This window comes from Hemiscyllium ocellatum, chromosome 28, assembly GCF_020745735.1.
Source record: "Hemiscyllium ocellatum isolate sHemOce1 chromosome 28, sHemOce1.pat.X.cur, whole genome shotgun sequence".
In the NCBI taxonomy this organism is placed as follows: Eukaryota; Metazoa; Chordata; class Chondrichthyes; order Orectolobiformes; family Hemiscylliidae; genus Hemiscyllium; species Hemiscyllium ocellatum.
Genome location: NC_083428.1, coordinates 39293979 through 39309134, shown reverse-complemented (window position 1 = coordinate 39309134; position 15156 = coordinate 39293979). Strand labels below are relative to the sequence as shown.

At 37.6% G+C, this 15156-nt stretch overlaps 1 protein-coding gene across 3 annotated transcripts in view; it reads left to right on the top strand.

Annotated features, from left to right (window-relative positions):
- The window catches only part of kdm4b (lysine (K)-specific demethylase 4B), a 509300-nt gene that overhangs the window by 236986 nt on the left and 257158 nt on the right, over positions 1-15156 (top strand). For all 3 annotated transcript variants that reach the window (XM_060846205.1, XM_060846207.1, XM_060846206.1), the window contains exon 9: positions 982-1119. In XM_060846205.1, coding sequence (XP_060702188.1) covers positions 982-1119 — 138 coding nt within the window. The remainder of the gene's footprint in view (positions 1-981; positions 1120-15156) is intronic.

Genomic DNA, 15156 nt, shown 5'->3' with positions numbered 1-15156 from the left:
TCTTCAGAGGGTCGGTGTGGACTTGTTGGGCTGAAGGGCCTGTTTCCACACTGTAGGGAATCTGATCTAATATCAAAATAGGCACTTGCATAGGATAGGTATGGGAGTGCTAATTTATCTGTACACGATCAATCGGACCTGATTCCTATGCCGTGAAGTAGAAGGATACAATTAAACAACAATAGCGTGCAACAATTAATTTTAATAAAATGTCAAAATTCCACACACTGCTTATTGGTTTTAGACCACTGGAATACAATATTGACTTTTTGAACATCAGTAGCTTCAATATAACACAAACAAAGAAGTGAGAGCTGATATGTGCTTAGAACTTATGTTTGTTCTTTAACACAGTGGCTGTCAACTCCCAGGCGCTGACACCATTTCTCTCTGTAGTTTTTTGCTAATTTTAATTGCGTTTCATGGGAATTCCACTCATCTTCAGAGGCCCATCCTTGAGCTGGCTTGCAGACTAGATTTTATGAAGGAAATAATTTTAAAATTGAAATAATTTCTGGATACAGCTTGTTTATTTTGAAGACTTCTGAATAAAAATGTTGTTTTGCTGTCTGGTATTCATGCAGCACTACACTTGCTTGAGAATGCAATTTTTATGAATGTCAGAGTTAAAACAGTAGATGTTGATGAATGCCAGTATTAATATATCATATGAGCAAATGAATTTTGTTTGATTCACCAATCCAGGGCTATCCGAAATCTCTTATCAGCAGCTTCTTTAGCTGTCCCTATTTTCTTCACTAACATAATTTGTACAATCTAAATTGGGAATTTTGTTCTGCATGAGATTAATATTTCAAAGTAGGTGCTAGCATAATGGAAATACAGTTAATTGTTCTTAATTTCTCTGTCATTGATAGAGGAAGCAGATAAAGCCATCCTGAGCAGCATTGGAAATTATTGCTGATCATTTATTTTAAGGAGTGGGACTGAGGTTATTAGCATTTATTTTCTTCGTTTCAGATTACGCAGGAGGCGGGAGAGTTCATGATCACCTTTCCTTATGGCTATCATGCTGGTTTCAACCATGGATTCAATTGTGCAGAATCTACTAACTTTGCCACGCTTCGCTGGATTGATTATGGCAAAATGGCTACCCAGGTAAGGCAGACTCTGACCTGGTTGCAATCTTAATTTATTTGGATTGCTTCCTGAGCATTTAAAATTATTTTATAGCATCCAGTTATTAAAATATATCCCATGGCAATGGAATGCAGGTGAGATGTTCAAATACATTTGCTGTTTGTTCTCCCAATTGTTTTACTTGGTTATCAATGATACTTCCCTCCACAAGTTTTCTCCTCTTTTGGTTTAGAGAAATAAAACTTCTCTATCTATCCCATGCAATCAATGGGAGATTCTTGTGATGTAAGCAACTGATGTTACAACTAGACAAACCATATCTCTGACAGAACTCTGGCTTGATAGATCATATTGTGATTTGTTTTTGTTTTCATGAAGTGGTTCCTCACTGAAACATAAGGACGTGATGCTGCAGATTTAACTTTAACAATGAGAAGAAGAACAAAATAAATGATGTTATAGAATAAACAAAACCATCTGTTGTAATGCCAATTCAAAGACTTTTAAACATAGAGTGCAAGCAATAGGGGTAGATACAAATAATGGATATTCCCATTGTTTGAACTATTCTCCATTTATCTGCATTTTGGAGCAAATCATCAGCTCGGGTGTGGAAGCAACTTCCACAAAACCTTCCTGCTTCCAGGAAATTAACATCAAGTGTGATACTAATTCCAATTCCAGTGTTCAGTTTAATCTGCTGTGCTGGATGGTGGACTCAGAGTAGCATGGATCTTGCAGGTATCCCTGAGATTGCAGATTGACCTCGACACCCACTCATTCACTTAGAGGCATAGAGATGTACAGCATGGTAACAGACCCTTCGGGCCAACCCGTCCATGCCGACCAGATATCCCAAACCAATCTAGTCCCACCTGTCAGCACCTGGCCCATATCCCTCCAAACCCTTCCTATTCACATACCCATCCAATTGCCTTTAAATGTTGCAATTTTACCAGCCTCCACCACTTCCTCTGGTGGCTCATTCCATATATGTACACCCTCTGTGAAAAAGTTGCTCCTTAAGTCTCTTTTATGTCTTTCCCTATATCTAAATCTGTGCCCTCTAGTTCTGGACTCCCCACCTCAGGGAAAAGACTTATGATTTTGTAAATCTCTATAAGGTCACCCCTCAACCTTCGATGCTCTAGGGAAAACAGCCCCAGCCTGTTCAGCCTCTCTCTATAGCTCATATTCTCCAACCCTGGCAACATCCTTGTAAATCTTTTCTGAACCCTGTCAAGTTTCACAACATCCTTCCGATAGGAAGGAGACCAGAATTGCACAGAATATTCCAATAGTGTCCTAACCCATGTCCTGTACAGCTGCAACATCACAAAAATATTCAGTGATCCCCCATGATTTTTAGCTTTAACTATTTGATACTGAAATGAAACAATTCTGAAATTAAAACCTGCAAGTTTTAATCTTGCAGGTAATCGTATTTCAGGACAAACCACAGTACACTTCATTGTACTGTGTAGTAAATCACACAGCAATCTTTAATTTATCCAAAATTTAGGATTTAACTTGCTGCATTAATGTGTGTTTCTTTTAAATTGAGACTAGCTACAAATAATGAATTCATGTGATAAAACGAAAGACCGACTGAAATGTGTCTTGCCACCAAATTATGCACTAAGAGCAGGGAATGTGGATTTGCCGATTCAGAGATGTTCTGGATATAAGGGGTTCCACTAAACATTTAATGCATGATTAAAGAACATCATGAAAATTCACTTTATTGGTATTAGAACTGACTGAATGATTGATCTAGCATTGCATTTGCTAACTCCTGAAAAACAAGATGCAGTGAAATGTATGTAAAAGGCTTGCGTAGAATAATTTTAAGATGTTGTGACTTGTGTATGTATAGGAAGGTAAATGCAGAGTAATGTCAAATCTCCAAGCAATGTTACTTTGCTGAACTGTTCAATGGCATGTGTTCAGTCCCTGTTCCAGTTGAGGCAACTCTTGGAATCTGTTTCTTCTACATGCCTGTTGTGATCTAATGGTGTTATTGAGCTATAATTAACAATGCTTGGACAACCGAAGATGGGGGGGGGGGGAGGTGTTTTTCGTGTGTGTGTGTGTGGCAAGTTAAGTGAGTGAGGTTACAAATGGATTTTATTTCTAAAGCTGCAGATTCTGATATGCACAGACTTAAATTAGTTAAACCACGAAACTAATTTAAGCTGGAGAATTGGGTAATTCAAGGACTTGTCAAATTTTGAGGAGTGTCAGGGAAGCATCAAACTGGATGAGTCTGGCCATTTTCTGATAGTGCAATAACTGAGTCAAGTTATCTGTGATTTGATTTTAACTCATGGGTAGATTTAAAATTGATCTTCCAGAAAAGAGAGAGTGTATTTTATAAGTACATCTTGGGGATGGCAATAAATGCTGGTCTAGCCAGCAATGCCCACATTCCCTAGAATAAATAATAACAAAAATTATTGTCATTTTCAGAATTCACTCCCACCACCACTAGTGCACGGTGTCAGTAGTCTGTACCATTTTAGAATATGCTGCCGCAACTTACCAAGGCTCTTTTGATAGCACCTTTCTAACCTATGACTTCTACTATCTTGAAGGACAATGGCAGCAGATCTATGGGAGCATCACTGACTGAAAATTTCCCTCCAAACCACTCAGCATTCTGGTCTGGCAATATATCGCTACAGTTTCTTCACTGTCACTGGGCCAATGTCCAGGAACTACCTTCTGAATAATACTTAATTTGCTGGACAAAGAATTGAGAATCCATCTATTTTGTGTCCTACATTCAGTAGTTGCACAGTATGATGTGACTAATCATAGCAATCAATTTCTAGAGTTAGTGTATAACAGACCCAGTCACCCCTTCCTTCCAAGCGTTCTACCATTGTTATTGCCATCTCCTGTTGCAAATTACACAGGTATAGTATTGCAAAATTTTACTTTCTGGAAGAAATCTATTTAGTATAGTGTCTCCATTAATCAGAAAGTAGCAAGTGTGTGTTGTCTGTGCATCTTGTTGTGCATTCTGAATGCTCTGTCCTGTATTAATAGAACCTGATAGCTCTTGTTGTAAACAGTGGTAGGAAAGTCATTGAATGTGGAATGGGCCAGTCTAGTTTAGTTTTGGATTTGTGACACATGTATTAACAGAATGTAAAATAATTCAATTAAATAAAAGCATCTCTCTCTTCCCTTCTTGGATTATTTCTCAACTTTGGCATTTCCCTTCCCTTTAGTGACTGTACAGTCTCCATTTTTGAGTAAATGCTATTCACCAATATAACTGTTGACTCCTACACCTACCTAAAAATTGCCTGCTGCCACCCTGAACATACTATACCATTTCCCCAGTTTTTCAGTTTCAGTTGCAATTGTTCTGGCGATACCACCTTCCATTACAGTGTCTTTAGTGTTTCTCTCAATAAATGACCCACCTCCATCATGGTTGACTGGTGTCTGGTCATTTCCCACGATTCTCTCATCCCTTCTGCTCCTGCCCAGATCCATAATAGGATTCTGTTGGTCTTAAACTTTTCATCCTGCCAGATTCTGTACTTAACTGATCAACTTCTGCCACTTCCACTGGCTCCATCATGATGCTGCCATGAAGTATGTCTTCCCCTTGCCTTTTAGCATTCCAGAAGGGCTAATCCACAGCACTTGGAGCACTCCTCAGTGAACCACAAATCCCACTTGCTTCCTATGACATCTTTCTATACAACACTTCTGCCTTTTCTGTTCCATTGTCTTAGGTACCAAACATTCCTTCCATTTAAAATAGTAATTTACTCCATAATTCAGTATAATATACTGGATTGATTATTCAAAATGTGCCCGCCCCCTCCCCCCCAACATTGTGGAAGCCTTTGTAGACTGGTCCATTGCCTTGTATAACATCTTTCAGTCACATGTATGACTCAAACTTCTGGTTGTCTGTGATTTCAGTTTTGCTGCCGTTCAGGTATCTCTGTCCTTGGTTCCTGCGTTATTCCAATTAAAAGAAAAGAACCTTGTCTTTCTATTGGGCATTTGGTAACTTTTGGCAGTTGACATGGAGTTCAACAATTTCACTACTCCGCAAGATGATAATACAAAAACATAGGGTAGATAAAGATAAAATGTTTCAACTGTTAGGGGATCTTAGAACCAGAGGACATAATCTGAGAATAATAGCCAGACCATTCAGGACAGTTCTGATGAAGGGTCACTAGACCTGGAATGATAACACTGCTTTCTCTCCACCGATGCTGCCAAACCTGCCAAGTTTTTCTAGCAGTTTCTGTTTTTGTTTCAGATTTCCAGCATCAGCAGCTCTTGGCTTTATTTATGTTTGGAAGACTTCTACGCACAAAGGGTGGTAGATGTTAGGAAATCTTTTCATAAATATCAGTGAATACTGGATCACTTGTTGCTTTTAAACCTGAGATAGATATATTTTTGTTAAGCAAAGAGCTATTGAGAAATATGGGCAAACGGCTGATATATAGAGTTAGGACACAGATCAGTCGTGATCTAATTGAGTAGTGAAATCAGCTGAAGAAGCTGAATGGACTACTCTTGTTCCAAAGACTCCTTTGTTTGGATGCTTCTGTTATTCTCATTTAACTCAGTCCTTTTATTTCTGTGAAGTGACTGTTTCGAGATGGTGCCTATAGTTGTCTGCAATCTGCAAATGACTTATGTGCTAAAAGTAAAGCAGGAGTGAATTTGTTTGCTATTAGTTTAGGTCAGTTTAGATGCAATACTTCTGATGATAAAATAGCTTTAAGAGGTGTATATTGTCCTTTTTTTTTGAGAGCTTTTAAGACATGTACAGAGCTGCCTATTTGAATCCAATAAAGTAAACCACGTGAGGCCTTGGGGTTTTGTGTTAAAGTTGGAACAATAGAAGCAGACTGGTTTAGTTTTTCAGTAGCAGTTGCTGGCGCCTTGAAGCTGAGTTTGGAAGCTACAGTGCATCTCACTGCTACACACTCTGTTTTGTTAATGTTTTTCTTCCTGGACTAGAGAATTACCTGAGACAGTCTATTTTACTAAATTTGTCTTTGCCAAGGGTTTGTTTATGGGATGTTTCTATATTGGAACCGTTACTGTTTAATAATTAAATAATCTATTAAATTTTCCAATACAATTAAACTATTCCAATTTCTTCTTCCTTTTGTTGTTTTTTTTAAACTGTAGTTTAGGAATAAAGTGCGCTTTGTTTCAAGCCTGGTAGTTTGACCAATTGAATTGCATCCAGAACACAACGCCTTTGAAATGAGAAGTTAGAGTCTAAGCTGTCTCCTTAATATATTTTGAGGGGGTTTGGTCTGGTCCAGAACATACTATATAGGGTTTGTATTTGTTTCACCAACATTGCTGCCCATTCCAGGCAAATGTGCATCTGACTTATATATATCCTTGGGAGAAAGTGAGGACTGCAGATGCTGGAGGTCAGAGTCGAGTGTGTGGTGCTGGAAAAGCACAGCCGGTCAGGCAGCATCCGAACAGCAGGAGAATCAATGTTTTGAGCATAAACAGCATATCCCTGTTTGCCTGTTATGATGCTCTTGTGTCACTTTAAACCAAAGAATGGGTGGTGGATATGTGTTGTCGTCTTTCATTTTAACGCTTGTGAGGAGGGGTAAACAATTGGATTAATCTAGGCAGATTCAGTTTATTCCATTTTCATTGACGTGATATTTGTGTGTGCGCGTGCGTTTGTGTGTGTGGTGTTCCGTCTAGCAGTGATGCTGGCCACAAATGCAGCCTTATTTCTGATCTCCCTCCTTTTGTCTTGCACCATCATCCCTTTAGTCATTTAATTGCTCCTCCTTCCCACCCTAAAACCTGATGCCTCTAGCTTTTTACCTATTCTGAACAAAAGCTACTGACCTGAAGTATTAACATTATTTCTGTCTTCACAGATGCTACATTTCCCATATTTTTTGTTTCCATTTTAGCTTAATGCTGCTTCTCCAATTCTTCATTGTCAACAAATTGCAAGCAAAACAGGATTTTGAAGCTACTCTCAGCCTCATCAGCTAAAGTTTCTTCCTTCTGGAAAGTGAAACTTTAACTCGTGTGAGCGCAAAGAAGATATTTAGCTCACTGCACTTCATTCATTCCTTATGAGGTGGTCTATGAATTCAGTCCTTTAACAACAGTGAGCTTTCCTTTGTATTGATGAATTCTCAGTCTTGATTTCCATTGTCACCAAAGTACACTTGGGGTGGTTTTTAACACTTACACTGAAAAGACTTGCAAATGACTAATATCTTGGAGCAGATGCATACATTGTGCAGTGTTTCAAATATGTGAAGTTTAGCATTTTGTCAACTCTCAATAGAGCACTAATGGCCACTGCTGAATCTGTACAGGGTATGACATTAGTTGTGATTGTAATTTTAGCTGTCAGTGTTGCAAACAAATGTATAATCTGGGTTGAGTATTAGTCCCTGTTCACTAAAAAGAAGTTTCTCGTTTGGAGTGTTTGTTTGCGGAGGCATTGCTGTGCATGCTTTGCATTCTTTTCCATGCCAGAAATCTCATTTGTATTCTGTTGCTTTCTGTCCTTTTTCTTGCATTACAATGCTCAAGATGAAACTCTTATCTCGAAGAAAAGCACTTACAGACCCAATAAAGTTTTATTCAAGCAATTTGATGATGGGGCAGAGTATTTCTCTAAATTGCTTAGGGATCTGCAAGAATATATGATTAATTGTGTAGGAGTAGCGCTGAACAGAATGAGAGCCAGCTGGCATCTCAATGATGATCAACCGTGCTGACCCCTGCATGTTAAATTTGCTTTAGGAAGTGAGTGGTTCAGTGATTTTCAAAATTTTTCTTCGATGTACACAATTTCAATGTGGGCATTTTGGAGCTGAGGGAAAAATCTTGCTCAAGCCTCTGATTTTAACTGACAAATTTAAGTTAGTGTTGTCAGTTGGTACAGATGACCTGTTTGTGATCTGTTGGTGCTGTAAGAGTTCTCTTCTCTCTTCTCCCCACCCCCCCCCCCCCACCCCCACCCAATACCAGGGTAGCAATGAGCATGTTGGAGACTTCCTTTTCAAGGTAGTACTGATACAGTATATTGGTTTCCCCAGGCACAAGGTGACTTCTATTTGGTGCATTGTTTCATATATGAAACCTCGGATTTTAAAGCTTCACTATTATTTCTCAAATCTTTTAAAGTTCCAACCTGTACAGTTCTACAGCTGCTTGCCCTCCAACTTTAAATTTGTTGAATAATTATCAACTTTTTAACTGTCATTATTTAAAGTTGTGGGTCATTTTTTTTTCAGGTTTCAATCATGAGCCTTGAATAGCATTTCAGAATATTGCAATAGGTATATATCACAGTCAAATTGAACCACTTGACTGTACAGAGATTGAATGCATTGCACAATGTTTTAATAACCTGGTCCTTTTCATTTTGTAATTATTTTAACCTCTTAAAAATCAAGGTGGCTTTCAAACATCAGTGACATATTAAATGTGATATCAGAGCTTTCATATTTGAGAAATCTCCTCAATATATTATCAAATCTTCCTGCTGCCTTTCTGTTCTTGTTAGGGAATTTTGCTCAAAGATCCACTTGGTTTCCTTGCACCAATTTACTCAATATGAGCTTTTATTTTCAGTGGTTGCCGTCTGATATTTAGAGAATGAATTTGTTTTAAAAGTTTAGTTGGTTTCTTATCTGGAATTTCAGAATTTCCTAAGTTTCCAGCAGTTTTCATAGACTTTTATTTGTGGTTTTTGATACACTGTATATTATCAGTAGGTTGACAAAGGTAAGGCCAAAGTAAGGTGGATATCCTCTTATGCAATTTATTTACACTTTATCCTTTTACAAGGATCAAGTCACTTTGTGAAACACAATAATTGTACCTTGGAAAATTTGCTGTTTGTGTTGTAAAATCCCATGTGATTTGAAATAGCATTCAATATAAGGGCATTTACATGAATAATTACTTAAAGATAGTGAAGAAGGCGTTTGGTATGCTTTCCTTTATTGGCCAAGTATTGAGTACAGGAGTTAGGAGGTCATGTTGCGACTGTACAGGTCATTGGTTAGGCCAATGTTGAAATATTGCATGCAATTCTGGTCTCCTTCCTAAACGAAAGATGTTGTGAAACTTGAAAGGGTTCAGAAAAGATTTACAAGGATGTTGCCAGGGTTGGAGGATTTGAGCTACAGGGTGAGGCTGAACAAGCTAGGGTTGTTTTCCCTGGAGTGTCAGAGGCTGAGAGGTGAGCTTACAAAATTATGAGGGGCATGGATAGGATGAATAGACAAAGTTTTTTTTCCCTGGGGTGGGGAATCCAGAACTCGAGGGCCTAGGTTTAGAGTGAGCGGAGAAAGATATAAAAGAGACCGAAGGGGCAACCTTTTCACGCAGAGGGTGGTACGGGTATGGAATGAGCTGCCAGAGGATGTGGTGGAGGCTGGTACAATTGCGAAATTGAAGAGGCATTTGGATGGGTATATGAATAAGGAAGGGTTTGGAGGGATATGGGCAGGGCGCTGGCAGGTGGGACTAGATTGGGTTGGGATATCTGGTCGACATGGACAGGTTGGACTGAAGGGTCTGTTTCCATGCTGTACATCTCTATGACTCTGTGATTACTGACTTAATTGAACAAATACACATGCTTTGGAATTGCAATTCAGTAAATTAATAAAGTGTGGATTCATAAAAATAGTAAAAACATCATGAGTATATTGGGTGACTGGGTTGTGTGTATAACTTGTCACTGGATGGCTAGTCATCTTTCACTGTCCTTCCCCAGAGAGGTTCTGGTAACCATTGTGCTAACTTTTCTCTGATAATTCATCTCCGAAAGTTTAATGTATTTTAAATTTAAGGCAAAGCCTAGGTTTCTGCTTTTGATGGATATTTGCATGTGTTTTAGGCCCAATGTTTCCAACATGGCAGATAAATTGGGACTTCTGTTAGAATGTAATGTAGTATTTTTGGTGATATAGACAGATTGTTTTGAAATTGAAAACAGATTTATTTGGTCTCCCTATGGCTGATAAGTTAAATGCAATGTGATGCTCAGTTGCACAGAGTAGGAATACTGTCAGTGTGTTGACTGAACTGATCTGTTGGGTAATTGCCCTAGGAAAAGGAAGAGAAAACTGTCGAATGTCAGGTTCTGCTGATCACTGTCAAGTATGTCCTACTAAAACATAGATGGCATGGGCTTCAGGTGACAACGGGATTAGATCTGGTAGACATTTCAACTGTGGAGGAGCATTATCACAGGCAATAGTTACTGTTCACATTAATGATAATGAGTAACCATTAAGAGTTGCATCTGGTTTGCAGCTACCCAAGGGAACATGTTTTACCATGAATCAGAGCATTCAGTTTGAGGAGGAAGGAGGTGGAAAAAGAGAAATAGACATTCTGTTGAGAGAATAATTAAATGCTTGAAATTTTGAGGCCTATTTTTCAGTTTTTTGTGTCTGAGAATTAAAAGTAAGTTTTTAAAAAAAGTCCATAGTAATTAATTCTGTGAACGTCCTTCGTTTGTTGTCTAGTGTCTGCTTCTAGTATGATGCTTTGTTTTTAAAAAGTAGAGCAAAAAGAAAATCGCAGAAGCTCAGTTCATGCTCGGCACAGTTTAAACTTGAAGTTCCACAATTGTTTAATCCACAATTCTTATTAACTTTGAACAGTGCCTCTTCCGTAGATTCTCTATGATGGTATTGCCTTGAGCACGAATTATTAGGTTCAAGACAAAAGAAGTTTGGTGGAACTAAATTCCTCAAGCAATTGTTACCCATATTATATTCTGGTAGAGCTGTTAAATGCCCACAGGGTACCAAGAGTAGCCTGGGAAAACACAATAGTAATTTTACATCCAGGGATCTCCTTTTCTCTTAGTAATCTGAAAAAATGTATGATGCTTCTTCCAGTGACTTAAAAGGCTCTGTAATTACTGACTTGCATCTGTGTTTTGACCAGTTTTCCACAGATTGTAAGAATGGTTTATTCCATTTGAAGTTTCTAGATATGGAATAATGTAATATAATATGAAATCTGATATGCATTCATTTAATTCTTGAAGTAATAGTTCACACGTGAATTGTCTATTCCATGAGCAGTGAAATTACAAGTCACACAAAATAAATAAATCTTTCCTTTTCAGCAGTTGGCATTTTTCACTTTGTACTTGACTTTCTGGGTCCTTCATTGATAAGCTTATGACTGATTCCATTTTTTTTCCCCCAGACTTTAAAGTATTTTCAAAATTTGCGACTTGTGTCTTAAGATTTAGTGGTTGTCTCTCGTGTTTAAAGCAAGCTAGCAGCGCATAAAAAGCAGAAAAATATTTTCATCTTTAACTAATACTATTTCATTAGAATTGTCGAAATATGAAAAAGACAAATTCCTTCTTCTCATCACTCCTCAGACGTTTTCATTTCCATGAGAATTTTCTTTACAAAATCACAATACTTGGCTGGAAATTATAAGTAACAAGGGTAGAGCCTAAAACTAACAGCACCTAGAAAAACACATTAATTTATCATAGTTGTGTGTGAAAATGACTTCTATCTTAAAATATTGGCTGGTGAAGACAGATGGTGTGTGGCTCCACATGAGTATTTCTTGTCAAAGTATGGGGCTGGGAGGGTGAATTTTAGAGTTCTACGTGTGCAATATCCACTTTACGGATTGCTCGTCTGTGAGCTGTCTGACTGCCGATGTTGCATTTTACATTATCATCCCCATGTTCTGGTTTTCATTATTGACCAAGTTGTTTCTTCAGTTGTCTCGTATGAGTAATGTTGGAAAAGTTGTATTAATTGTCCAATGGATCTTTTGCGCAATGCACTTATGCTGTTGTTAGGAGATTCCAAGTTCATTCTGAACACTGAAGGAATGGCAATGTGCAACTTAGAAATGAGGTTGCGACACATCTATCTTGTTGATAAATAATCCCAGGTTGATGAAAAACTTTTTGCAGTTCATCTCATAGATCCTGCAAAGTTGTGGCAGCACCTGTCCAGGTGAGTAGAAGATATTAAGTAAGGTTGAATAGGTGGCAAAAGCTTGAGCTATATCAAGTAGTTATAGTTGATCTAGACATGGAATTTTTGTTTAGCAAGATTACATTGTAGGGCTCATATTCTTATATTTCTTGATACCCGAACTAAATTTGGGGTAAACGTCTACAGGTTATGTTGAAGGCACATATGCTTCATGAATGAACTTTGACAGGAGAGATGAGGGCAGAAGAAGACCAGGTCAGATTGTTATAGTAAACATGTAAATTTCACCAGGTCACAAGTGAACATATAAATTTCAAGGACCCTGATGAATGACAAAACCTTTTATGCTATTAAATCTTGCTGCTGTTAAAACCTGGACAATAATCAAATAATAATGGAGCATTTTGACCAGTATTACCAGCACTTGAAATCTCTACACGCTATTGTTTCCTCTAAGAATAAGATTTGTACTAATTGATAAAGAGATGTTAATTACTATTGACAGAAGAATGCTGCTTATGGAGATCAAGCAATATCTTTATTGTCTGTTTCCCCTTTCTTGATTTCCTTAATTTTGAATCTTACATCAAATTGAGGAGTTTGTCAAGTGTCCAGCAACAGTCTAATAATATTCAAGCAAAGTTAGCAGTCAGTAACATTGAAGTATTCTCTCAGGCAGTAAATCAGGAAGCAAAGTGAGCTCAACTTAATTTGTTCTGCTCTTTGAATTTTTAAATGATTGGAATGTACACATGGAATTAAAGCTGAAACTGAAATGCCAAAAATGTTAAAACAGTAAAATGTAACTTGTTTTCATAGAGATATGTGACATTCCACACGTGTGAAGAGTTGCCTTTTTTAGGGTGAGGCAGGCTGTTTAATGATAATTGTGAGCTTAAAATACCATTAAAACCCAGTTGTATCTCATCCAACAAGACTGTTCAGCAGCAAGGCTTAATAGCATAAAAGGGCATTTTTTTGTCAGATAGATGATTTCTAGTCTGGAGGGACTTCAATAATGCATCCATAGGTAATACCAGGTTACCAGGAGGAACTTCAAGATTTCTATGTTTAAATGTATGCATGCACAGTCCATGTGTTGCTCTCGGGTTTAGAAACATAATGCTGGTACATGCTAGCACTTATTTTGCTAACATGTTAACATTGTTACTGCTGCAAAAGTAGGCCAATATTTTCAGGAAAAAAAATCAACCTGTTTGCTGTCTCTAATAGGTATTTTCATGTGGTTTCTGGTTTCAATCAAATTAGTTGAATGTGGCAGTAATGTTTTATTGAGCACTGGTCATTACTGGTCCTGAGGAAGCAATAACCTGAACAAAATGATACTGTTATTGTTGTTATCCATTTGGTTGATGTTTTTCCAAGTTATACAAACTGCCCTGTAATTGCTTTTTACATTCTCTCCTCATTTGTTTGAGATTGTGTTTCTGATTGCCTGTGCTCTGATGTTGATGGTTTGTTGCTGATCTGAGCAGTTACATCACTGGGAATTGCATATTGATTGAATTATTGCCTAATGTCATGGTTGTATGATTTATTGCTCCTCGAATCAAAAAACATTTTTGTTTTGCTACCAAATATACTGACAGTGCTATAGGCAGCTTTGCCACTTGTAATATTAAATGTATACCGCTGTATCAAATGGCCAGTTTAATGGCAAGTACAAAAAGAAAATCTTACAAAGGAAGTTAAATGGGTAAGAAGCCATGAAATGCACTGTAAACAGTTCCAGCAAAAAATCTTCAGAATGAGTATTGGCTGTGAAGGTTTACAACATGAGTGGAAATCATACACACTAGCCTTCGATAAAATTCCAGCATCCTGTTTTACTTGTGTATGGCATATCCTTTTGAGGAACCTTTCCTTTTTTTTCTCTCATTTAAATATATTATGGAAATTTCTGACTTTGACAACTCCACAGCAGTGTTGAGAATGGTGTTTATGATGGACAAGATTTTAAGTATATGTAGTTGTTTGTTTTCATTTATTGTGACTTTGTGAAGAAAAATGGTTTGGAATATTAGGTTTAAAATGTAATCTTCAGTAAAACCTATGGCAAGCTGCATTTTTAGCAAATGACAAAACTAGTTAGCAAGCACATGGTCAGCTTCCTTCACAGTGCTGCGAAGTTACAGATAAGCGTTGCATACATCTTTTAAAAATGTAATACCCTGGGATTCTTTTGATGTTGGTCCTAAATATACAGTGCCAGCTCTGATATGCAGGACCTCCTCTGGATAAAGGATATGCTTGGCTCCAGTCTTATTTTCTTGCTGGACCTGCTATCTTAACTGAACAGATTGACCAACATAACTGTTACTGAACTCTTAAACTTCGAGAATAATTTCAAAATCGCATTTCGTAGAAATTGAGTTATGAACCTAGTTAGAGTAAGTGCCTATTCTCACTTGATAGAGTATTACTATGACTGATTATTATTGATGAAATGACCATTTTCCATGTAACCTTTCAATTTTACCATTGCAGCCATTCATTACAAATATTTCAACACAACTTAAATATTCAAATCTGCACCACCGTTCATTAAGATCATGGATGATCTGGTTGTAGTCTCAGCTCCCATTTCCTGGACTTATCCCATATCCCTTAACTCCCTTGTCTCTCAAAAATGTAACTAACTTGACCTTGAATAAATGTGAAGCCTTCTGTACCTTCTGGGGAAGAGAATTCCACACTCTGCATTATGAATAGACTTAAAATATTTCAAAGAATGCAACAGCAAATATTTTACATGAGTATCTTAAATGGTGAAGAGAAATGAATCTCAAAGACCAGTAATGACACAAGTCTGTACCTCCTTTTTAGCTACATTCTTCTACGTGCATTACTTAAAATATTGGTTAAGATTTAATAAATACTGATGGTTATCAGCAGTTGTTGCAAGGTTACGAAGTTAACAAATTGAGTGCATCTGTTTGTGCTGTAATGTGGAAGAGTTGAACTCGACAGGAAAACTCATTCTACCCACACTGGGCATTTCTGTGGCCACCTGCAGAGTGTCTTTTTGATCCATCTGTGG